The sequence below is a fragment of the Xenopus tropicalis genome, chromosome 3 (assembly GCF_000004195.4).
Source record: "Xenopus tropicalis strain Nigerian chromosome 3, UCB_Xtro_10.0, whole genome shotgun sequence".
NCBI classification, from domain to species: Eukaryota; Metazoa; Chordata; class Amphibia; order Anura; family Pipidae; genus Xenopus; species Xenopus tropicalis.
This window is the reverse complement of record NC_030679.2, coordinates 126,199,494-126,225,582: the sequence shown is the minus strand read 5'-3', so window position 1 is coordinate 126,225,582 and position 26,089 is coordinate 126,199,494. Positions and strand designations below refer to the sequence as shown.

The window sequence follows — 26,089 nt, the reverse complement described above, 5'->3', positions numbered from 1 at the left end:
GATGGGTTGAGAGGACACTATCTGTGAGAGGAAATGGTGATGGTAGAAGATGGGATAGAGAGTCACTTAATGCATTTGTGAGAGGAAATGGTGACAGTAGAACATGAGCTAAAGAGCCACTTGGGGCATTTGTGAGAGTAAATGCTGACAGTAGAAGATGGGATAGAGAGACACTTAGGGGATCCAAGAAATAAAATAGTGGCCTAGTAGAGAGGATAGAGTCAGTGAGGGTATAAAGGAAAGCAGAGACAAAAAGCAAAAAACTAAGCAGTGAGGGAAGGAAAAGAAAGAGCGAGTTTAATTAAAACTGCATTACTTTTTCAACAATAAAAGTATTTTAATATATATATGTATTATATAATATGCAATACAAAAAACAAAGGAAAGGAAATAAGAGAAGATAAGATGGAGGAAAATGGAAGAAGACAAAAGGTTGGGGGTTGGAACCCCCTAAATAACATTTCTCGAAGCCCCCAGACATCGACAAGCTGCATTTTATTTCACAGTTTTAGCTAGAGAGCCCAGCTACAAAACTTATGTGCTCTAAATGGAATGGAAAAATGAAGAAATGCATGGGCAGCAATGCCACTGAATTACCCCCATGCATTCTTTTTATTGTCTTCACCTCCCTTTAAGAGCTTCATTCATCTGCATTTGTGTTCCTTTGAGCTGCCCTCTGGTAATAGCGCCGGGAGGTCTGTGAATGATGGTGGTGAGCAATTTGCAACAGTCAGATGCTAAATATTTCACCGATCGCCTGTTCTCTTTGCTTTTAGATAGAGAGACCGAAGGGAAGAGATGATGGATTTACTAAAAGAGGGAGGATATAGACGTGGAGAATAGCCGGGAATTAGGAGTCTATCTTACCTATCATCTCCCTCTGCCTGCCTCTCTTCATATTCCCCCTTTTTCCCCCTCTCTATCTTCCGTCTTTATTCTCACTGGCTTCCAATCAACAAGTCACATTAAGTGTGAGAGGGAGCAGCAAACACTGGCATCCACACACACACACACACACACTGCTGCAGGAGGTAAGCGGCCGTGTCAGACCCCGTCTGTGTGAGACTGTATGTATGCATGCACAGTGCTGTATTTATGCAGCAGGTAACTCTAGATATTGCATGGAAACTGTTGCTGAATCAGTGCCCCCCTGTATCACATCGTGTGTGCATAGCGGCAAAGAACTGTGTGAAGTCAAAGTGTTCCATTATGCAGTGTTAATGCAGTCAATTGAGCAACGCTGGGCAGTGCCAGTAGTTAGAATAATGCACTACTCCCAAGCTTATTCCCTGCAGTATTTGCATCTATTAATGCAGTGTACATCTTTGTATATATATATATATATATGTATATATATGTGTGTGTGTGTGTATATATAAGTCTTCTTAGTGCAGAATAAGTGATATATATTCTTTCTGTAGTACAGAAGCCTCTGCAGATCCCTTGTCTGAAAGTATATGGCATGCTTTACTGTGTATACATTGAAATATGGGAAGATTTAGAGTGTGCAGAAGTCATAGCTATGGTTATATGTGCAAGCATGTAGTTGAATCAGCAGTGCAGTGTCTACATCCGTACTGTAAAATTCATTTACATTGTTCCTATGGATACTGTACTCTGCTTATAGAATTTGGGCATAGTATATACCTCCATGTGCTGTTGAATGATCTTTTTTGAGCCCCAAGTAGATGTTGCACTTTTTGCAATGTGCCGGGTAAGCATTTTTAACCCTTTCCTCTGTCCTCTTTGTAGGCAGCAGGTCCCGGATGACTGCAACTCGAGGCTGCAGTCGCTAAATGATTGGAGGACAAGCGGAAGCTGCAGTTCCCAAACTACTGAAGGGCAGGTGGAAGCTGCAGTTCCTAAAAGACTGAAGAGCCAGCAAAGGCTGTAGTTCCTAAACCACTGGAAGGAAGTGGAAATTGCATTTCCCTAACAACTGGAGGGCAAGTGGATGGGGTACCAGATCTGAACTGACGGACAGGAACAGGAAGAAAGAGAAGATTAGAGAGTCAGAACAACAGGCTGAAAGAATGTGAGGGATAGAAAAGGAAGGGTAGAGGGATGGTATATAGGGAACTCAGCAACGGAGAAAAAGCATAGAGAGGAAGAAGGGAGGCAATAGGAAAGGGGTGTTGAATAAAGCCTGAGAGAAGCAGACAGGAGGCAGCAGGAAGAATGAGGGGCTCACTTTGCATGTACATTTCTTTATTATTCTAATGGTTCAAGCATCCCAAAGCTCTGCCTTTTGAACAAAATTACAATACTGGACAAAAGATACCCACTTCTTACTACAGCCTACATACTAGCCTAGCCTACAGCCTACCTTTATAAGCTATGTGGGGAGGCAGTATATTCATTTCCTAGCTATTTACCAATCTCTGGTTTTATCATCCATCCTTTTAATGCCAGCATGACTCCCTCCCTCCCGTGGATGCCCACAACTTTGCCACCATCTTCGGCCACACTGTCGCTTAGGGGTCCAGGCTGGGGGGTAGTGTATGGGGTGATCTGTGGCTGTGGGGTTCTGTGTAATGGGCTGGTCCTAGCCGTGTTGCTTAGCTGCAGGCACACTTTGGTCTCTGACCTGTATGTGGTAAATCTGGCACTGGCCGACCTGTTGTCTTTGCTTGGCATGCCCCTACTTATTCACCAGCTCCTCCACGACCGAGGGTGGGTGTTCGGAGATCTCCTGTGCCGCGCTGTCACTGCTCTGGACCTCAACAACCAGATTACAGGAGTGGGAATCATCACAGCTCTCTGTGTGGACAGGTAATTATCTAGTTCTATATGTGGTGCTTAAAGGGGAAGTTAACCTTTAATGTAACTTTCAATATGTTATAGATTGGACCACTCTTAGCAACTTTCCTACTTGTCTTCATTATTCTGATTGATTCTTAGTGAGGCTAGATTTTTATTGTTACATTTTATCATTTATCTTTCTGCCAGTTATAGCAATAGAACTATAACTGACAGGCTGAGAAGGGACAGTCAGGTGGCCAAAACAGGTTTAGGAACTCCGAGTAACAATTACTTACAAAAGCAGGTCTATCAGTGAAAACAATGACCTATAGGGAACTTTTTATAGACGTTAATATTTTGAAGAGAAGTTTTTTTAGTGTCAGTATCACTTTAAGTGCAGAGAAGGATGATTCCTTTAGTAGGTCTTCGCAGTTCTATGAATTATTCTTACCCATTAAAGGGCCAGCTACCCACAAAAAGGAATCATATATTTTTTTAGAGTACTCTTTATGGCTTCTGGGGCCCATTTATGTTATAATTTTTTATTATATAAAGTTTAAAATATCTATCAGTAAATCAGGACTTATGGTTCCAGTATAATGTTCATACAAGTAGTTGAATGGCAAAGCAAAGTTATAATTTTACCATTATTGTTACTACCCTGCAAATCTTGGTACTTTCCTGTTGTCCCGGCTGCTTCTGCTGTAGAATTCTGGAATGTCCCACTATTGCTTTGCTGAAAGGGGAAGTCTTCCCAAAATGTGTTGCCCCACTTGGCTTTGGGTTATTTTCCACTGCTGCACTATTGAGCCCCTTGCTCTGGTGCTGGCCCAGACTGGCAATCTGTGGGTTCTGGCAAATGCCAGAGGGGAGAGCAGTAAGTTGCCATAAACAGTCATTATTTAGTGGGCTGGTAGGGGCTGTTAGGGCCTGTTTTGACTACCAGTCCAGACCTGCTCTGGTGACTTGGCTTGTATGTAGGGTAAGGCAGGGGTTCATGCCCTCCTGCAGCTGTGTGTGTGAAAAGTAGTTTCTATGCTTCTGATGCTGTCCTACCAGCATGGCTACAAGGAAGCAACACCAAGAACCTACAAAACACTTTGTTCGCCAACCAGCAGCTTCAGGAATTTGATACCTCCTGCACCATCTTGCATGCAAGCCAACTGACTAGGGCTGGGCAATGAACAGAGCCAACCAGGCATTAAAAGGATGTAATAGCCTGAACCCCTTAACCTAGCACCTTAACCTAGAACCTTGCATTTGTCTTCCATAAAAATGAACTCAGGCTTCTGCATTCCTATATACTCACAACCGAAGACTGAAGGTTAGATTCATTTTAGCAAATACATGTAACTGTGAAACACATTTGATAGAGCTTTAAACACATTCATTTGATTAAAGAGAGTTCTCGGCAGTGCAGAAACGGCATGAGAGAATTAAATACAATGGTGGCAATGGCTAATTTGGGTATTGCGGATACTGAGTCATTGTGCATACAGTGGAAATCAGGAGTGAGATATTGCTATATTAGGTTACATGCTATTAAGTAAAGACAGGGTAAGATCAAGGAGGAGGAGTTGCCCTTTTATGTGAAAGGCAACAACAACAAAAAAGCAGCTTAATAGAAGGTACCAACACAAAGACAGAGACCCTTTTAGTAACCCTAGAAACTGGCACAAAGTGGCAGGGTGCCATTATTACAGAGAAGAGCAAATATTTAGGGTGTTAATAGATATCATCTCTACAACAAGTACAATGCGGCATCAAATGACCATTACATGGTGAAAGGATTTAGGAGAGAGCTTCAGTCAATTGAGCTACTCACACAAACAGAATAACATAAAAAATAAACAGTTAGAGGGTTATGTAGCAACTGAGGCAAAGTTTGCCTGGATGCAGTAACCAATAACAACCTATTATAAGTTAAAGTTTACTGGTCTATTGCAGTTAGACTTTTAAAGGCATACATCTGATTGGTTGCTAAAGTATGCCAGTGTGGGGTATCTGCATGACCCCCCATGGTGCATTAGATATACAGACCAACCATGTACAAGTGTGCCTCCCAACTGGCAAGAAAAGGTATAATTACTGGGCACATTCTGCTGGGACTTAGGTCAAATGAACACAAGTCCATCATTAGCGTAAAACCTCAGTACCACAATCGGTGGGCGAGGGAATCACTACTGCCAAAAACCAGGCAATAGAGGAGCTGTTCACAACCCTTTCAGAATTAAGGCCCCATATACATCCCCCTTATTTAATGGAATCTCCTTCCCCTGCAGATGAAAGAGAGAATCAGTAGTTAGAAGTAACTATTGTTAGAAGTAAGACTGAGGGTAGGCAACCTGCATCCCTGATGCACCACTGCAACTCTGTTGGCTGTCAGGGGGATGAGATTAATTTATATAAGGGGATCATATAACAATCTCTCTAAAGGTGGCCATACACGCACCGATAATATCGTACGAAACCTCGTTTCGTACGATATTCGGTGCGTGTATGGTATGTCGGCGAGTCGACCGATATCACAGGAAGCTGCTGATATCGGCTGACTCGCCGATCGGACCAGTTGGAAAATTTTGATCGGGCGCTATAGAAGGCGCCTGATCAAAATCTCCCTTCAGAGCTGAATCGGCAGAAGGAGGTAGAAATCCTATTGTTTCTACCTCCTTACCTGCCGATTCAGCCCTGAATGGTGTCGCACGAAACATCGTCAGATCGCCACGTGTATGGCCAGCTTTATGCTTCATTTACCAGTAGGTCCTTCCAGCAGACACAAGGGCACCCATTCCAATTAGAAGAAAGGAGGTTCTGTCTAAATATCGGAAATGTTTATTTTACAGTGAGAGCTGTGAAGTTGAGGAATTCCCTCCCCAAATCAGTCGTACTAACAAATACATATGATAGCTTTAAGAAGGAGTTGGATGGATTCTTAGCAAGTGAGGGAATACAGGGTTATGGGCGACAGCTCTTAGTATAAGTTGACCCAGGGACTGGTCCAATTGCCAGCTTAGAGCAGGAAGAATTTTTTTCCCCTCTGTGGCAAATTGGAGAGGCTTCAGATTTTTTTTTGCCTTCCTCTGGGTCAACAGTTGGGCAGGTTTCATAGACATGGTTGAACTTGACATATTATGTTATATAACCTAACATACTATGTTACAATGTATTTGGGATTCAACAAGATCTAGAACAGTGGTTCTCAAACTTTAATTCCAGCTTCCCTAATGGGGCTCAGGGCAGTGTCAGGAGGTTTCAGCCTGATGGCCATTTAGGGTACTTAATAATGGCACAAGCATGCTCTGTTTCTATCTGACTTTCAATTTAATAACAGCTAGTAGGACACAGATTGTGCATCTCCAGTGTACATAGTTATGTGGCATGTGTCTCCTTTCAATCCTTTCCTTTGTCTACCAACAGATATGTTGCGGTTGTGCATTCGGCTACTATGGGTCAGCGTCGGAGTGTGCGCTGCACGTGGCTGGTAACAGGCTGTGTGTGGGTGTGCTCCCTCCTGCTCAGTACACCAGCGCTCCTATACTCTGGGGTGCGATGGGGTGAGGGGGTGGCTCTGTGTGTGTTGGACCTTCCTGGAGCTCCACCATCCTTGTACTGGTACACACTGGTGCACAGTCTACTGACATTTCTCCTTCCATTGTCAGTTATAGTGGTGCTCTACTCACTCACTCTGCACCACCTTTCCCGAGTTATGAGGAGAGTCCAGCGGGCTCCATCTCAGCGCAGCCGTCGGGTAACCCGTATGGCACTGGCCATTGTGGCCGCCTTTCTTTTGTGCTGGGCCCCATTCCATGTTGTGCAGCTGCTCAATCTGATCTCCACCGGGCCACCCTCAAACTCTGCCTTCTACCTCAACCAGGCAGCAATATGCCTGGGATATGCACACAGCTGTGTCAGCCCCCTGCTTGTGATCTGCTGTACCGAGGGCTTCCGGGAGCGGCTGCCGCATGCACGGTGAGTACATATTTCATGTAATGACCCAACCAGGGCTTCCATCTGAAACAATTCTTGTATAGAAGGGTCATATAGGCCCTCATGTAAGGGCCCCCTGTGCCATACTGAACAAAACTAAAAATTGCTGTTCTGGGTATATCAAAATACATGCTTTAATATAAATAGGAACATAAATCTATTTTACATGAAAAACTCACAGCAGATATATTTTATCCTGCTGAAAATCCCATTTCACAAAGGTATTAATTTGTAAATACAGTAAATCTAGGAAGGTTTCAGCAGGCTGATTGTTAAATGATGTTATTGTGTTTAATTGCACCCATGGGAAAGGAACTGGCATTAAAAATATACCCAGAACTGTGACATATCCTATCATATTATTGTCAAGAAAGCATGTGATGTACATGACAATGAAGCCAATACCCCTGACTAAGATCCTAATTGATAAGCAAGTGTGCCATAAGCTGCATTTCCAGTCATTCTTATGGACAGAGATAAGGATAAAGATGTTATGCAGGACTTCTATCCTAATACACTGGGCAATAAGCTGCCATCTCATTCAGGAATAGCCAAATAGGCAGCTAATGTTGGGCTATGCAGGGCCACCTTAAAGTTGGATTGACTTAAATGCCTTCTGCTGCTTTCTGCATTAGCTCAGATATACAGGACATTATAGTGCACAGGAGCATTGGGGTATGCACCGACCAAAAGAAGGTGACATATATAGGTTAGAAGCTGAAATGGCAGATCAGTCCTTTCCCTAGCAATGGATGAGGACCTAATGTGCATTTCCACTCATTTTCAACCTGTGCAACCACTGAGAATAACCAAGGGTAAAATTGGTAAAAAAAAATTTTTTCACAAGATTTTAAACAGGTGGAGAGACCCTAAACCTTTCTTCTGTTTTATATTCTAATTTAGAGTCACAGGAACATGGGGGCTTAAGAACCAAAGCTGCCCCCATCAAAGAAAGCTAAAACCTGTGCATAAGACCCTAAAAAAATCTAAACAGAATATAATTTCCAAACCATCTGTCGGTTAAAGAAAAAAAAAAATACTTTCTATAGGCCATATGGTGGGCCATTTTCTCCATTTGACTACAGATACGGCAATGAGGTTCAACTTCACACGCTGCAGTTTCCCTATGTTTGCAAGGCAGCCTGTCAGTCAACATACCCTATTGAGGTAGAGATAAATGGTTTGAAGATCCAGAGCATGCATCGGAAAGCCTAGACTGTCATAGAGGCAGCTAATTGCTCCAAATGTACTTCCTCCATCACCAGCAGCAGGGTACATCTTTGCCATGATCTTCCAAATAGGTTGTTTTGCAGGTGTTAGAAACTCAGCCAATAGTTCCAGTATCTGAGGGGGTTAGGAGGTTGTGACAAACAAAGTTAGCCCTGTGGTTAAAGGATGTTCAGGTAACCACCCTAACCTTAAACTTAGAAAGGCTTTTGACTCATAAGATTAAGACCTCTCAAGTAACTAAATTCAAAAATATATTTATGGCTGAGCTTAAGATGAATTTGAGCGCTACAAATCAGAGTTACATTTTTGAAGCTACAGCTGGGCCGTATGCCATTGCCATCATGACTTAGTTTGCCATAGAGCTTGTTCCTCGTGGCTTGCACTGAACTGGAATCCTTACAAAAATCCAAATCTGTCTGGTAAATCTTGTCCAAGCTGTCACAGACTGTACACAAATATTAGCATCATATTACTATTCTTTTAGAAGTACTGTAAACTGGGATCCTGATTCATGAGGCTGTCCAAAATTACTTGATACGAAATCACAAACCTATGAGAAGTCCATGAGAGAACCCAGCCCTAGAAATGATGCTTTGCCCACATTAAGATCCTTAATGCCATCCCGGCAAGACATCTGAATTCATCTCCTTGTAGCATGAGAGTATTGCCTCAGTGAAAGAGACTGGGAAGCTGTACACTTAAGCCTCTTCTGAGACAGGCATACAAGCTCATCCAGATAGGTATTATGGTATTGTTGACTGGGACATGAAGGAAAATAAGTAATATAAATTAATCCTGCCTGAGAACATCTGACCACTGATGTCACCTTGGTTCTTGATACTGTCAGATCACTGACAAGGACACAAAGACCTGTCAAAACACTAGTCTTGAGGACACTGCACTCACTCTCAGAGCCGAGTGAACTGGTGATACTGGGAGGGAAGGCTCCCTATGGCTGGAGATAACCCCTAAATCACCATACTTGTAGCTTTGAATTCTGAAGGAAGTGACAAAGGAAAAGAGGCTTTTAAAGTAATTTATTCTCAAAAATGGCTCATTTTTAGTTTGCAAAATTCCTCAAGGGTGCACGTTCCTGCATATTCTTTAACAGCCTTTAGTTCCCCTTTGATGTGCCAGTATTTTCAGGCACTCGTGAAATTACTAATAGCTTTGTCAGGTATATCTCCCATGATGAAACGCTGACATGCACGGAGGTGTTATTACTGCACATAAGGCATGGGCACGCTGGTAACTATTTCTGCCTTTCCAGGCAGTTAAACCATGTTCACTCTCAGCATTATGCCTCTAAGGTGATATCTACACAGAATGTTCTTCCGTCTACTGCAAATAATAAATCTAATCAGGAACTGGTTTAAAAATGTACATTCAGTAAGATGAGGGGAAAAAGATGCAACATAAGCTGTGAAATAGCTCTGAGCAAGCAGTGTTTATGGATCAGTAATGAATACAGCAAAATGGAATTCTTCTACAGAGGAAATGCTATGTTTATTGTGGTACAGGAGGGGCGAGATGTGAGTAAGTATCTTGAGCCAGGGTAGGACGTAAACAGCTGTTCTGAATACATTTAATGGAATTTCAATGAAACCTATAATGCTTTGTAAAGCAAATGAATGATCTTTAATTAAATCTGATGTCAGACTGTATCAGCATAAAATAGATGTGTGTGTACAGATAGAGAGATGATAGATAGATAGATGATAGATAGATATGGCCCTGTTGCCACTGTATTATATTTATAATTTTGATGTATACACCCTTCTTGTGTAAAAAGCAGAGTAATACATCTTGTTAATGATACTAATCACATGTATGTCTTTATGGCTACTCCGGAAGGTGCTGCCAATTTCTCTTCCGACGCTGGGCTGGGTTCTGGCCTGTATCTGCCTATCCACCACAGGGTCCCAACTCTGCAATCAACAGCCCTCCTGGGAGTGGGATTTGTGCCCCCCAGCACCGGCGAAGGACTATCAGCTTGGAGACACCTCCTTTCTCTGTTACTGAAAACACCAGACTGAGCCCTGGCATAAGGGATGAGAGCAGTGTCCTGTAAGCCCCTCTTGGTGAAACTGAAAAGTATCATTTCTAAAATATTTTACTAGTTGTGTTGGGCTGCTTTTGCTATCTGCATCTGCAACTGCTATAGAATAAGCAGGAGTGAGGCTATGCCAGAAAGAGATATGGAGTGACTCGGCTGGTCTCAGAGTTTCAGGTTTCCCTCACTTTGAGTGGCTCTTTATGATACAGGTTCAACATCTTCCATTTGGTATAATTACTCTATGACAGTTGGTGATTGTACTGATTTATCATTATGAAAGGTTGCCTTTCGGTCTGAATATATCCTATTTATTATCAATAAGCCGTATGCAAAAATAAAAAAGTAAAGAAAAGGAAGAAAAATAATAATATCTATAGTATTTTAATGGTGATGAAAACATTTTGGATAAGATGTCAATATCCTTATTATTCCAATGCTTCAGAGATGTCTCTTATTGTCCTGTTCTGTTATATTTTGCCGGCTATGTTATATCACACACTTGGAGAGACATAATGATCTGTATGTTGGATGGCAGCCATGTGGTTATAAGCTATACTCAAAATAAAAAGATTGTTTTAGCTGTGCCTTTGAGTAAAAAAGAGTTCTTAATCACAGATACAACATGGCAAGTGATGTTCCCTTTGCATGTAACTCAAGTTTCCATTTCAGGTCAAGGAATAATTTCCAGTGGAATTAATGAAAACATGTCCAGGTATAAGCTGAAAACAGCTGCTATATTGGATCTCAAACCCAAAGTATTTTTTGCCGCAAACAGGGAAGGGCAGATGAAGGGTCGCTACACTGCAACTGGCAGCTCCCATCCCCACCCCTATCTACTGCAATATCCAAAAACTTCCTTTCAGAAGCAGAACAAGACCTTGGAGAAAGACTATTTATTAAACACATAAAAATCAAACCAGCCTTAGGCCCAACTGGGCCACCACAGCTCCTGGCCCCCAGTTCTACTGCACAGCCACACTGCTGACCAATAAGATGTAGCTTCTACTGGTCAAAGGTTTGTGTTACACAAGACTCAGTCAGATGGGTTCTCACAGTGTAGGTAGAGGAAGGGTTAACCACACTGATATCACACACAGGTACAGGTCTCTCAATAACTGGGGGCAGGGGGTTCTTAAATAATAGAAGGAACTTTGAACAGTCATTAGGAGGTTATTTCAAAATAATAAAAAAATATAATTACTCACAGTGTTACTTCTCCTGATGATATTTGGCCCAGGCAAGGAAATACTTACAAATTGTGGAAAGTACCCGCTTGAAAGTGTCAAAGGCTCTCATAATGGAACATCTCTTTACCTAAACATGTACACATAAGTCCCTACTCTGCCAGGTGACACCCAGGACACTAACCCTTCAGTTCTTTTGCTTGGAACCTCAGGCTGCTCATCTAGCTACTTTTAAAGGAGAAGGAAAAGCTAAGTCACTTGGGGGTGCCAAAATGTTAGGCACCACCAAGTGACTTGAATCGCTTACCTTTTACCCCGGGCTGGTGCCCCTGTATGGAGAGAACAGCACCAGCCCGGGGTACCTGCAGCGCTTCCTCCTTCCTTCTTCGCCTTGCGCGCATGTGCAATAGAGTTAAAAGCTGAACTTTAACAGAGAGGTCATGCGGAGTCGCAGCTAAACGAAGGTGGAAGGAGGAAGCGCATCGCCCTAGGTACCCCGGCACCAGCCCGGGGTACGAGGTAAGCGATTCATGCCTACAAAAGCAATATGTGTGCCTACAAAAGCAATATGTGTGTGGTACTAATGTAACTTTCCCCACAGCTCAAACAACACTGTACCTACAGTGAAGTAAGATGGTGGCATCATGCTGTTGGGTTGTAGTTAAAATAAAATGAAGAATGGATGGTACAAAATACAGGTAAAAAAACTGAGAGAAAATTAATATTTCGGTAAAAAAATGATCCCAAAAGGAAAGCCAAAGTAACACTAGAGCGGCAGCGGCACAAGAACCAAAAGGTAAATGTCCTACAAAGGCTAAGCCATAGCCCTGATGCGCAAAACCTTTTCCAGAAGCATAGAAGGAGGGGGAGAGCCAATTACAGCCCTGCACTCACACAAGCAAAGACAGGCTTCAGTTCCCTATCAGGTCAGCCTAACTGCTGATTGGTTCCTATCCTACAGTGCAGGGTACTGAGTGCCGCCGGCCCCCCTGCACATCCAGAGAATTCAGCCAGCAAGTGGAATGGATGGATGGGGCTAGTGGGGTTTTGGTGGAATTTCAGTCTGAAATACAACTTTTTTAAGCACAATCCTTCTATATCAAGAGGAGTATAATTCACTGGTACATTCTTAATTTTTATAGGATATGTCTCCTTTAAAGGTTAGCTTAATTCAGAAACAGTACAGAATTTTTGATGGATTGTATAGTTCTTATTGTATAGCAGAAAATTCTTCATTTTCATCAGCTGAAGCTCAAATTACATTTCATAGGAAAACAAACTTCCACCCCTTCCACAAACTGAACTTTATTTATTCTAACACTAACTTTAAGTGGTGCTGTAACCACCAATTTTAGCACACTGAGCCCAGTTGTTTCTGGCCGTTGGGGAACAGGGGAATGAAGTCACTTGCTACAGGAGCTGGTACAGGAGTTGTTGCTTGCAGTCCACTAACCAAAGGCCCATTACTTACTATGTCTAGACCAAAGTGCAAACAAATAAGGAATAATTTAATAATTTAGGGAGGTGACTAGCATTTCGGAGCAGGAAAAGTATGTGATAATGTACATCTCTGAAGAAAGCGGCTCGCAAAGCACCATGGTCAGTGAGAAAATGTATAAAACTCGAACTTTATTTACATTCTTAAAATTCCAGTGCTTTGCAAGCTGCTTTCTTCAGAGATTTGAGTTTGCTCCCTTGGGCTACGGGATCGGGGCTCCAAGCACCCGAACTAAATTTCGGCATCGGCGAGTGCGTGTATATTTATGTGATCTTCACTGCATGTGTACTAGCATTTGAAATATTTGGCGAGGGACCTGGGGTATATACACCCAGGTCAACACCTGTTTTAGGTAAAGATTTTTGTCTTTAACTTTGATACCTTTTTAGAAATTGTTTAATTAAACTGTGTTAGCACACTATATATATAAACTTTACTAAATTGGGTGTATTCTTTGAACATTTATGTGATAATGTACAGGCTCCTAACATATAAACATACTGCCCTCCAGTGCCAGAAACTCAGTACAATATACACTGAGATAAGCAGAGGGTTTCAGAAGGATTTTAAATGCCATCCATTGCTTAAAGGAGACATATCCTATAAAAATTATGAATGTACCAGGGAATTATACTCCTCTAGATATAGAAGGATTGTGCTTAAAAAAGTTGTGTTTCAGACTTATTTATTGAGAAATTCCACAAAAACCCCACTAGTCCCGCCCATCTGTTCCACTTCCTGCTGGCTGAATTCTCTGGATAAGCTGGGGAGCCGGCGGCCCTCAGTACACTGCACTGTAGAATAGGAACCAATCAGCAGCTAGGCTGACCTGATAGGGAACTGAAGCCTGTCTTTGCTTGTGTGAGGGCAGGGCTGTGATTGGCTATCCCCCTCCTACTGTGCTTCTGGCAGGGACCGTTAGGACACGCCCACTCTTCATTTCACACTGGACGGAGAAGTGATAGGATCTATAGGGAGCTCCGATAAAGGGGCCATTGTTACAGATAGGGTTAATTTTTAGCCCAAAGGGAAACCAGCACCGTATATTATTCATAATTGCCTACAAAATAAGAGTTTTCCCATTTATCCAATATGACTCCTTTAACAGAAAGCCATGATAAAGGGAATGGAAACCAGTAGTGTAACAATAAAGGAAGCAGAGTAGTAGTAGCAGCAGTTATTTCTGCCTATCACTACTCCAGTAGGTTGACTTGCTGTATTTCTGCACATCGCTTGCCCCCAGCCACTGCATGCACATTTGCTGTATTATGTTCTCCTGCACCTTCAGAAAAACCCTGGGATTTGCAGGATGCACAGGTCAAAAATCTATGCAATTTATGTTGTGACGCCAGGAGACTCTAAAATGCAGCCAGCCAAGAATTGGGAGTGCAGGACATTACAGGTGCAGAGGTAGTGTGGCATTTCTAGAGAAAATATCAATAGTGATAACTCCAGTAAAATGTCTTTCATTCATTAAGTGATGAGAGATGTGGGATTTAAAGTGAATTCTTTAAAGAGGCTACAATCCATCAGAGCTGGCTAAATTGGTGCTATGTGGGTAAGTGCCAGCTGTTAGATGAATAGGTGCCAGCAGATAAACCTGCCTTGGGCACAGCTCCCTCCCCGAATCAGTCTCCCTCCCCGAATCAGTTGTACTGGCTGATACATTATATAACTTTAAGAAGGGGCTGGATGGATTCTTAGCAAGTGAGGGAATACAGGGTTATGGGGGATAGCTCTTAGTACAAGTGAGGGAATACAGGGGTATGGGAGATAGCTCTTAGTACAAGTGAGGGAATACAGGGGTATGGGAGATAGCTCTTAGTACAAGTGAGGGAATACAGGGGTAGGGGAGATAGCTCTCAGTACAAGTGAGGGAATACAGGGGTATGGGAGATAGCTCTCAGTACAAGTGAGGGAATACAGGGGTAGGGGAGATAGCTCTCAGTACAAGTGAGGGAATACAGGGTTATGGGAGATAGCTCTCAGTACAAGTGAGGGAATACAGGGTTATGGGAGATAGCTCTCAGTACAAGTGAGGGAATACAGGGGTAGGGGAGATAGCTCTCAGTACAAGTGAGGGAATACAGGGGTAGGGGAGATAGCTCTCAGTACAAGTGAGGGAATACAGGGTTATGGGAGATAGCTCTCAGTACAAGTGAGGGAATACAGGGTTATGGGAGATAGCTCTCAGTACAAGTGAGGGAATACAGGGTTATGGGAGATAGCTCTCAGTACAAGTGAGGGAATACAGGGGTATGGGAGATAGCTCTCAGTACAAGTGAGGGAATACAGGGGTAGGGGAGATAGCTCTCAGTACAAGTGAGGGAATACAGGGGTAGGGAAGATAGCTCTCAGTACAAGTGAGGGAATACAGGGGTAGGGAAGATAGCTCTCAGTACAAGTGAGGGAATACAGGGGTAGGGAAGATAGCTCTTAGTACAAGTGAGGGAATACAGGGGTAGGGGAGATAGCTCTCAGTACAAGTGAGGGAATACAGGGGTAGGGAAGATAGCTCTCAGTACAAGTGAGGGAATACAGGGGTAGGGAAGATAGCTCTTAGTACAAGTGAGGGAATACAGGGGTAGGGGAGATAGCTCTCAGTACAAGTGAGGGAATACAGGGGTATGGGAGATAGCTCTCAGTACAAGTGAGGGAATACAGGGGTATGGGAGATAGCTCTTAGTACTAGTTGATCCAGGGACTGGTCCGATTGCCATCTTGGAGTCAGGAAGGAATTTTTTCCCCTCTGCGGCAAATTAGAGAGGCTTCAGATGGGGTTTTTGCCTTCCTCTGGATCAACTAGAAGTTAGGCAGGTTATATATAGGCATTATGGTTGAACCTGATGGACGTATGTCTTTTTTCAACCCAACTTACTATGTTACTATGTAAAAGGAAAGGGGACAGCTGAGCAACTCACTGGGCAAGTTACTTGTCTCCCCTCTACTTTCCTTTGTCAGCTGCTGTGTGACCCTCCCTGGAGAAGAAGATTCCTTTACTATGGGCGTCAAAAGCTCCTGTGCCCTTAGGGCTCTGCTAGTCACAAGGAACTGTGTGTGTGTGTATGTATGTATGTATGTATGTATATATATATATATATATATATATATATATATATATATATATATGTATATATATAAAGCTCTATAAAGTATTGAAGCATGCTCTATTTGTGTATGCATTTTTGCCTTCACAACTCTGACATTTCCACTCCAAAAAAATGACACGAACAAAGCGTCTGTGGAACTGGGCAGCTCATACTTGTCTAATCTAAAGCACAGGGAGCGCTCCCAGCAGTGCATACGTCATACCGTATCCATGGTTACGAGACGCTGAAACCTACGGCGCACATGGAGTCCAGCACGTCAGGGAGCCACGTTTGTTACTGGCAAGCAGCTCCCTCTCATCTGAAGCTAAGCCGAAGCGGAGACTTGGTACCGGAAGCGGAAGCTGGCTGTCAAGCGTCGCGCCGGAAGCGCCTTTTTGGGCGAAGACACAGGAGAGGAAAATAGTAAGTTAAACATTGGTAGATAATAACTATAAGGAGCTCTGCTCGTTGTTGTGCTTTGGTTGCTGTTTTGGCTCGCATTTGGGTATCGTCGCTTGGGGGTACGGTCACTGCTCCCTCTTATGTTTATTAAATTGTAGAAAGCTCAGTTTGTCTGGAGGTTTGTGTTTATTTATGGTTAAGGGAGCTGCCATACTATTATTCTCCTTCATAGACTCCTGAGGCACAGTGGGCTCCAGTTGCTATATTGTTATGATGCATGTTGGAAGGAGCTAGTTACAGTCTTAACCTATCACCTTCCCTTTCACTGCCATTCCAGAGCCCAACTCTCAGTCAGGTATAGTCCTTTTATATGTACTATGTCTTTTACTGCCACGTTATAGACATTCAGAATACTGCACATACAATTTTGGAAAAGCAACTATACATATGAAAATATATCATCCTGATGACGATCCTATGAGGATCGAAACGCGTTGATGCGCAATGATCAAATAAACAAGATAAATTTTTTCTTTATATTTTGATGCCGTGAGTGCTTTCTACAAACTTGATATATATATATATATATATATATATATATATATATAAATTGCAGAGTGAAGAGCACGCCACCATTTAAGTGCGATACCTGGGTGCCAGAGCAGTAAATTTTGAATAAAAATAAAAAGTGTCGGCACTCACAGGGTTTCCACGAAAAGTCCTTATAGACAACATGTCATAGTTAGATGCAATAAGGTGAGGTTTATTACCGAAACGTTGGACCAATAAACCTCACCTTATTGCATCTAACTATGACGTGTTGTCTATAAGGACTTTTCGTGGAAACCCTGTGAGTGCCGACACTTTTTATTTTTATATGTGTATATATATATATATATATATTTCCCTGCTTTTGCGTGCTCTCGCTGCAAGGAAGTACATTGTGTTTTCCTTTCAGGCTGCAGTTATGGAGCCGGAGCTTTCAGACCGCTATGACCATGCTCTGCTGGGAATTTTGCAGCATGTAGGGAACATCCAGGACTTTTTAAATATCTATTTTGGCTTCTTGTATCGCAAGACGGACTTCTACAGGCTCCTCCTCAACCCTCAGGATCGCCTTGGATTCCCCCCAGGAGCTGCTCAGGCCATGGTAATGCAGGTAAGTATCTTGTAGTATTTACATTGCTGGGTTGGGGCCTTGTGGGCCTTGTGCTGGCAGTGAATCTCATATGCTCCCTCCCAGACTTTTAAAACCTTTGAGAGGCTGGCACTGAAGGACCATGAGCAGAGGGTGTGTGACCTGCAGGAGAAACTGAAAAAGAAGGAAGAGAAGGAGGCAGACACTGAGGCTGCACCACCCCCAGTCCAGGAAGTCATCATTGAGACTCCTGCAGAGGAGGCAACACTGGAACAAGACAAAGCAGAAGAAGAGCCACAACAAATAGATACAAAAGGAAGAGCAGAAGGACGAGAAACCAGTGAAGACTGCGCAGGACAAGCAGCTGCTGAGCCCAAGTAAAAATATTTCTTCCCTGGAAATGTTTGTTTGGTGGTGTCTTTATAAACAATGAAATGTCCAGCCCTCTGCAGACTAGATGCTGGATAACTAAACTCCCATCATCCCCAAAAGATGATTTTAGTTGTAGTCCTGAAACAGCTGGAAGCAAGGGTATTGCTATATTGCTGTTCTATTTTACTTGCTGTTTGCGTTCCTCCATTGTTTGTACTCTTTTTCAGTATCCCTGAATCTTATCCATTTTACTTGCTTTTCCATACATCTTTGATTCATTCTCATTTTTCCCTTTTCATAGTCATTCCTCTTCTTCTTTTTTTTTTATCATCTGGATCTGTCTGCACAGCATAGATGGTCTCCCTGAAGCCTACCAGAGATTGTTGAACTACTACATCCCTTTGATCATCATTAACTTCTGTAGGCTTGTATTTTGCCCGTTCCTACTCTCCATCGTTGCCCTCTTCTTCATTAAAGGAACAGTAACAGCAAAAAATTAAAGAGTTTTAAAGTAAATGAAATATAATGTACTGTTGCCCTGCACTGGTAAAAGTTGTGTGTTTGCTACAGTAACTCTACTATAGGCTATATATAATAAGCTGGTGTAGGCCCGGGGGCAGCCATTCAAGCTGGAAAAAAGGAGAAAGGGCACAGGTTACATAGCAGATAACGGATAAGCTCTGTAGAATACAATAGTGTTTTATCTGTTATCTGCCTGTGCCTTTTCTCTTTTGAACAGCTTCCCCCATGGCTACACAGCTGCATTCTTTATATAAACCATAGTAGTGTTTCAGAGGCAAACACACCAGTTGTACCATCGCAGGGCAGCAGTACATTATATTGGAATTTCTTTTATACACTTGAATTTTTTGGTGTTACTGTTCCTTTAATGTTTATAGCTTGAGAACTCCCTTATCCTCTTTGAGTTATTGCAATTTTTTTTCTATGTTAGATCATTTGGTTTTTGGAAATGATTAAACCCCAACTCTTATATATAAGTATATGTATATTTGCATCCATTCAGGGAACAAGAAGACTACCAAGCTGACCCTGACAGTTACAATGGAGCCATAAGAAAGAATTATGTTTGGTCTCAGGATTACACAGATGTGGAAATTAAAGTTCCAGTGCCTAAATCTGTAATAAAAGGTCGGCAGGTAAGCAACACCATATTTATTGAGTAACTTGTGATATACAGGCGGGCAGATGTAGTTTTATTACAGAAAACTGAGAAGAGACAAGTCCCAAAGACTTGTGTCCTAAAGGGGGCAGTGTAAGGCAATGTATGGTTATGATGCTAACTGGCAAGGTGTTTGCCTTATAGAGCCATTTTCCCAGCAGAGGGTGACAGAGATCAATACATTGAAGGATCTAGAAACTGCTTTGGGGAGGGAAGTAAATAGAGTGGTATGCCGCAGTGTGTAACTGTGTAATTCTGCATGTCTGGCATATAGTTTATCACAGTAAATATTAAAAACATATACCAGGTATGAAATCCATTATACAGAAAAATCTGAAAAACGATTACCAAAACCTTCCCAAACATCCTGCTGGATAATAGATTCCATACCTGTACAGTCTTTTATCAGACAGTAATGTGTTATATGATTATATCATTTTCCCATGTGAAAGACTGGAATCTGTCATTTGTAAACAATAAGACTAAACTGTGCAGCTGTAATGCCAATTTATTTCCCAGTATGGGTGGTAGTACAAGTGAGAGAAAGTATACAGATGCTGCTACAGCGTTAGGGTGAAGACACACCGAGCTACTAGTAGCAGCTACTTGTCACGGCTGCTAAAATAGACAGTGCTGATCATTTACTGGTAATTGTCTCTATGTGTGTTTTAGCAGAGGCACTTCTCAGTATTGTCTATGGCATGGTATTTTCTGGAGTTAAGTAGCCATGAAAAAGTAGCTGCTACTAGTAGGTCTGTGTGTTTTTATCCTTGTGTATTTCATGCTACTATTCTGGGCAGCCCCAGGTGGTGTGATAGAGAACTTCGCTGGGCAGGATCATATTGGGCCAGCAGGATACTGGGACAGAACCTTATGGGCCCCTTCGAGAGACCTCTGCTGCTGGGGTGTGGGGCTCTTAATGTAGCGGTGGCCCCCTGGTGGAACCCAGACACGCCACTCATGCCTGCCTCTGTCCTTAGGATCATATGTGACCTGTTCCCGATGCTAAAGCTAGGGACGACCTCCTGCCATCAAATGGATTAGTGGCAAAAAACAGGGCAAGCTCAATGCAAAGGCAATACTTCAGCAACTAATAAAAAAAAACTGTCTTAGGATATCACTGACTTCATTAAAGTCAAAATTATTTTTAAGATGAACTTTCCATTTAAATGGGAGAATATTTAAGAGGTTACAAAGGATATCGATACCCATGAAAACTATTTTAAAAATACATATTGATATTTTAAGAAAACTTTTAATAAAAAGAAAGGCATTTTAGTAAATAGAAAAATAGGAACTATCTCACGTATGAAGATACACCTATCTGCAATGTAGATGTGTTCACATCCGTCACAGTGTACTTACGTGTAACATAAATACCAACATACATAAATAACCTCACAATTTGTCATGAATGTCATGACAATAGTTGTGGTAGGGACAGAGAACCCTGGGGAGATATGTTTGTATGCATATTTATATTTATTTATATAGTGCTGCTTGTATAGCAGGGAAAATAAGTATTGAACATGTTTTTCTTAGTAAATATATTTCTAATGGGGCTATTGACATGAAATTTACACCAGATGTCTGTAACAACCAAAGTAATCCACATGTACAAAGAAATCAAAACAAATAAGTCCATACATTATGTGTAGTAAAGTGAAATGACACAGGGAATAAGTATTAAACACGCTGAACACTGAAATGTATTTAATACTTAGTAGAAAAGCCTTTGTTGGGAATGACGGATTAAGGCGCCTCCTGTAGGAGAAACTAGTGGCGTGTATTGTTCAGGTGGGACTTTGGCCCATTCTGCCACACAAACTGTGTTCAAATCTTGAAGGTTCCAGGGGCCTCTTCTATGAACTCTGATCTTCAGTTCCTTCCATAGATTTTCAGTTGGATTCAAGTTGGTTGATTGACTGGGTAATTCTAGCAGCTTTATTTTCTTTCTCTGAAACCAACTGAGAGTTTCCTTGGCTGTGTGTTTGGGATCATTGTCTTGCTGAAATGTCCAGCCTCGTTTCATCTTCATCATCCTGGTGGATGGCAGCAGATTCTATAATTATAGAATTATATGAAGTCTGCCAGTACCATATGCTAAAAAACATCCTTACACCATGATGCTCCCATTACAAATTTGTAATGAATGTATATTGGAACATTGCTTAGAATTATTATTATTATTATTGTTATTATTGTTATTATTAGGCAAACATTATTTTTGGGGGTTTTTTTCTGTGTTTGCATAATGAAAAAATTATAATGCCAAGCAACATCCAAACATAAATTTGTATTTTTAAAGTTACTTGTAACTATAATTGATATTAAGAACAGTGGGTTTTATCCCTTTCTATGGAGGTTCTGTTATCTTTGCATATTAATTTAAATGAATTGTAACACCAAAAATTGTGTTTAAAATGTAATGTACTTTTGCCCTGCACTGGTAAACCTAGTGTGTTGGCTTGAGAAACAATACTATAGTATATATAAATAAGCTGATGTGTAGCCATAGGGCCAGCCAAGCTGGAAAAAGGAGAAAAGGCACAGGTTACATAGCAGATAACAGATAAGCTCTGTAAAATATAATGGTGTTTTACAGAGCTTATCTGTTATCTGCTAAATGACCTGTGCCATTTAGCCCTATTTCAGTTTGAATGGCTATTCCTGTGGCTACACAGCAGCTATATTTACATAAACTATAGTAGGGTAGGGGCAAACACAGGGCAACAGTACATTATATTTGAATTACTTTGATACACTTTAATTTTTTTGCATTACTGTTTCTTTAAAACCACAGAACACTATTAATGGCTGTATATTGAAAAGAGAATATACAGCCGTGTTCATTTTCAATTTAATTATGGCCAGTTAACAGAGTTAAAACAAGTGACTGTGAGTGGGCAATACATTTGCTTTAGCATGGAACTTTGACCAAATAAAACCTGGGTTCACATTATTATCTCATATTACAGCCCCCAACAATGAGCTTATAAACTGTACATAGATAATAATAGGATGTCCTATCCAACCACAGATATCATGGGGATTAAGAAGGAGCTCTGCTTATGGAATCAGGTTGGGAACAAGCTGCATATTATTGTTTACTAACTCATTGCACAGTATCACTGTGCTTAGCTGCTGACTTGCATTGCACAAAATTACCTTTTCCAAAATGGCCCCCATTCGGTATCTTCTGTGATACCTGTGCTACTGTTGCTGTATTGAGTAAAGGACAGAGCACCTTTGATTCTAATGGGCGTATGACTCCCTTGTCTGCACCCTCTTCCTCAGGTGTCAGTGGACCTGCGCAGTAGCTGTATTCGTGTGGCGGTGAGAGAAGGAGGAGGGGAACGTGTTCTGGTGGAGGGAAGCTTTACTCACAAAATAAATGCAGAGACCTCTCTCTGGAGTCTGGAACCTGGAAAGTGTATTGTGGTAAGACTCTTTAATAAGATACTGAATCTGACTTGTGTGCAGCTTGTTAAGGCATATATAATCACTATGAATAATCAGGATCTTTTATTTCCTTTGAGACTGGTGTCAATCATGAGCTGAATTATTCACGTTCCCATGTGTTCTTCCATGCCACTCACTTGCCATTTTTTTAGGTCAGTTGTAGAGGTGGGTGCCTTGCTAGGTGACAGTAATTAATTTTGTTATACAGAATAAGCCCTCTGTTACTGCCATCAGCATGGTCCCACCATGCACCCTGCATATAGATCACATGGGCCATGTCTGAGAGACCCACAACCTGTGGTTTAATCTTCAGTTATTATCAGCTTATTGAGACTTAGCAGGACCATACTCCCAATAGAACTCCTAAATAATTTCTACACTTAGATCAATAGTCAGCTTGGCCATACTCCTTCCATTCATCTCACCACTTAATAAGAACAAGTTGCTGGCCAGCTCCTTGGTTACTACCCACTCCTCTAAACTTTGTGGTTATAGGTGGGTGTATAGCAGTTTTTAAAGAAAAATGAACTTATACATTATAAATACACTAAAGCGTTTGTTTTCTCTCTTATTGCATATTTAAAGTTTCCTATTCTTGGTACATCTGGCATTTGGGTGCTTTATGGTTCTGCCATTAAATTTTACTCTCCCTGCTAGTTTTCTTTTGGAAACATATTTGATCTCATGGATTTTGTTATTAATAATGATACAAGTTTGCATCTGTATTCCTTCCATACTGTATTAATAACTACTTCTCTGGTTTATGTAGTATTCAATTTGTATATATTCAACTTGTATCCTATTTCTGATTCACGGGTGTTTATTCAAGTTTATTTGCATTGACTCAAAGTTCCCCTAAACGCCTTATCCCTGTCTTGCTTTATGGCTAAGATATTAGATATTTTTAATTCTATGAGTGTCCATTGAGCTCCTAAGCTCTCTGAATAAACATTGTATAGCATTTCCGTGCTCCCCATATTTCATTTTCAGAAACTTCTCTTGCATCTTTCATCCTTCCAATGTAGTTTGTGTGTAGTCATATGGTAGATTCCACCAAATTTTCATTCACTCCCTTATCATGACACATCTTGATTTGCTGCAGTCCCCTGCTGTCTGGTTTTTCACTCTGCAGGCTGTCTGCTTTACTGTCTACAATAAATCCTGCTGCAAAGCTTATTCATCTTGCTAGTTGTTCCTCCTCCCCTGACAGTGCCTCAAGAGTCCTTCTAGAATTATATCTAAATAAACCCAATGCCTACCCAAATTCTTTACATTCCAGTAAATCACCACTTCATGAGTTTATGTTCATCCCATGATCTGCTTCTTTTACAACCTTTCTCCATTATGCCTTCAAGACTTCTTCAGGGGCTCTACGTCTCTCTTTTTCCCTTTGTGCATTGTAATACTTGCCTCCACATTTCACCCATTGCTTTCCTAAATGGGACTATAAAACGCAGGATGTTGGTATGCAGCTAACAGTTCTGCTTCAGGGTCCAAAATTGTCTCATCAGTCCTGCATTCTTCCCCTTTTTGTTCATTAATAATCCATATGCAAGTTTGCAACAAACCTATTATCATTATTCTTAATAAAGCGCCAACAAATTGAGCAGGGCTGTTACATCCTTCACATGAGTCCCTGCCCCAGTGGAACTTACAGTATTAGATCCCTATCATATTCACACACTATGGGCAGTTTTACCAGGAGCCATTAACCTGCCTGTTTGGAGTGTGGAGAAAACTACCCAGGGGAAACCCATACATACACGGGAAAATATACAAACACATAGGTGATGTTGCTCATGAACCTTAATTCTCTAGGCTGCCAATTAACAAAAGTGCTGCAACCCCTCCATGTATCATTCAGAACGTGATGAAACTTTGTTAGTACATTGTATTTAAAGTGTAGTGGGAACTCTCCACAGATCAGCTTGAGTAAGTGTGGCGAGGTTTGGTGGAATGCCGTATTGGAAGATGAAGAAAAGATTGACATAGACAAGATCAACAAAGAACGCAGCATGGCTACTGTGGATGATGAGGAACATGCTGTTTTGGACCGACTAACATTTGATTATCACCAGAAGTTGCAGGGGAAGCCTCAAAGCCATGAGTTGGTAAGCCCTAAAAACAAAAGTATCATGATCCACACATTTCCCTCCTTCTGTTCATACACTGATTCACATGTTACTGTACATTTCTAAAGTTCACTAGACTCCGTTTCCACACAGACAAACCTGATTCCTCAAACTGATAGGAAGTTAAATATATAGGTTGACCTAATCACAGCTATTTCTTTAACGTTTGGATGTGGCCACAAACAACTCATTTGGTTTCTGTGCTTTAGTGCATTGGAAATGATGGCCATAAGTCTCTCTTCCTAAGCACACAGTCACACATCAAACTGGGGCAGTGGTGGCCCACCAAGGCTGCAACTTGAAGGGCACCCCTTTGCAGTCATCAGGGCCTCCCTCCTGGCGTGCCCACCCCCAACCCTGGGGCCCACCGGGTTTTTCCTGGTGTCCCGCCGGCACACAGATTTTGCCTATACCTGTTGACATTGTATCTCCTCCTGTTTGTTTCTGACAGAAAGTGCATGAAATGCTAAAGAAAGGATGGGATGCAGAGGGATCACCATTCAAAGGTCAGAATTTTGATCCAAGCATGTTCAACGTCTCGCCAGGGGCTGTTCAGTTCTGAGCTCAATGGACACACACTGGAAATCCTCGGTGCCCTGGCTTCAGTTTGCTGATTCACAGCTGGGATACGATGCCTTTTATTAACCAAGTTTTATGTCTTTTGGTAAACATTTGACTTTGGTGCTTGCTGAGACTGGATGAATTTCTGTGTGAACTCGACATTTACACATTTGCAGTTACACATGCAAATGATTTGCTCTGTATGAGGAGGGATATGGTCAATCTGTATTAATCATAACAAACCATACCATGCATTGGCTCCAGGGGTTACATCCTCTTCTACTGGTAATGTCACTTAGCATGAAACTTGCTAAACTTTTATTCCCTTAGAGGAGACATATATCCATCTGTTTAATTTTTCTGTTTATTTCACAGTTTTTATACTGCTTATATCATGAATGTGTAACAGGAGCATCCTTTACTGTGCTCTCTGGGTGCTGGGCAGACAGAATAGCAAAAAAGCTTGTTTTTCTGAAGCGAGAAGTATTTCCTGATGCTTCTCTGCACAGTTCTGTAGCTTCTGTCACACTAAGTAATAGAACTGAGCAGAACAGTAGAGGGTGACCCCTTTACACATAATGATATTTGCAGTGTGCAAACTACTAACATAAAAAAGTTCATGTAAATGAAAAAAAAATGCTCAGAAGCAGAATTTGACATTGTTTTATGGATGGGTGTATGTCCCCTTTAATTGTAATATTTAGCAGGTAGATGGGGAGCGCACTGGATCAAAAATGATCTCATAAAGCAGTTTACAGATGTCCGTCCCACATGACATGAATAAAACAACATATTTATAAATCGTTTGAAGCTTTCTCTATGGGTAAGATTGTATCCATAAACATAGTATATGAACCATATTGTTTAAAATTGTGTTTACATGTATTTAAAGGGGAAAGCCACAGTTTTGTTTAGTTTGGGTCAATAAATAAGAATTGCGTTGGAAATGTATTCTGCCTATTGTTTTAATTAGAAAAAGAAAAAAAATGTTATTTGTTTTAAACAGCACAAATGGTGAACGGTTTCATTTTATAGATAATCCCACTTCTTGGTTCC

General features: G+C 41.5%; 2 protein-coding genes across 5 annotated transcripts; both read left to right on the top strand.

The window, feature by feature from the left end:
• Positions 1-700: 700 nt before the first annotated feature.
• LOC101734133 (melanin-concentrating hormone receptor 1-like) lies at positions 701-10,599 on the top strand. 2 transcript variants are annotated; one of them, XM_031897762.1, is made up of 4 exons: positions 701-1,031; positions 1,753-2,772; positions 6,160-6,711; positions 9,814-10,599. In XM_031897762.1, the coding sequence occupies exons 2-4, from the start codon at positions 2,414-2,416 to the stop codon at positions 10,028-10,030; spliced, it is 1,128 nt and encodes a 375-aa protein (XP_031753622.1). In that variant the 5' UTR covers positions 701-1,031; positions 1,753-2,413; the 3' UTR covers positions 10,031-10,599.
• Positions 10,600-16,201: 5,602 nt separating this feature from the next.
• On the top strand, positions 16,202-25,984 carry nudcd3 (NudC domain containing 3). Of its 3 annotated transcripts, none has more exons than NM_001015778.1 (7): positions 16,202-16,209; positions 17,147-17,347; positions 17,432-17,703; positions 18,723-18,855; positions 22,176-22,319; positions 24,263-24,451; positions 24,924-25,984. In NM_001015778.1, exons 2-7 carry the CDS (start codon positions 17,156-17,158, stop codon positions 25,032-25,034), a joined length of 1,041 nt encoding a protein of 346 aa, NP_001015778.1. In that variant the 5' UTR covers positions 16,202-16,209; positions 17,147-17,155; the 3' UTR covers positions 25,035-25,984. The 3 variants fall into 3 exon arrangements, with proteins under 3 accessions (NP_001015778.1, XP_012814411.1, XP_012814410.1); XM_012958957.3 differs by lacking the exon at positions 16,202-16,209 and adding an exon at positions 16,228-16,307; XM_012958956.2 differs by lacking the exon at positions 16,202-16,209 and adding an exon at positions 16,281-16,543.
• The last annotated feature ends 105 nt before the right edge of the window (positions 25,985-26,089 follow it).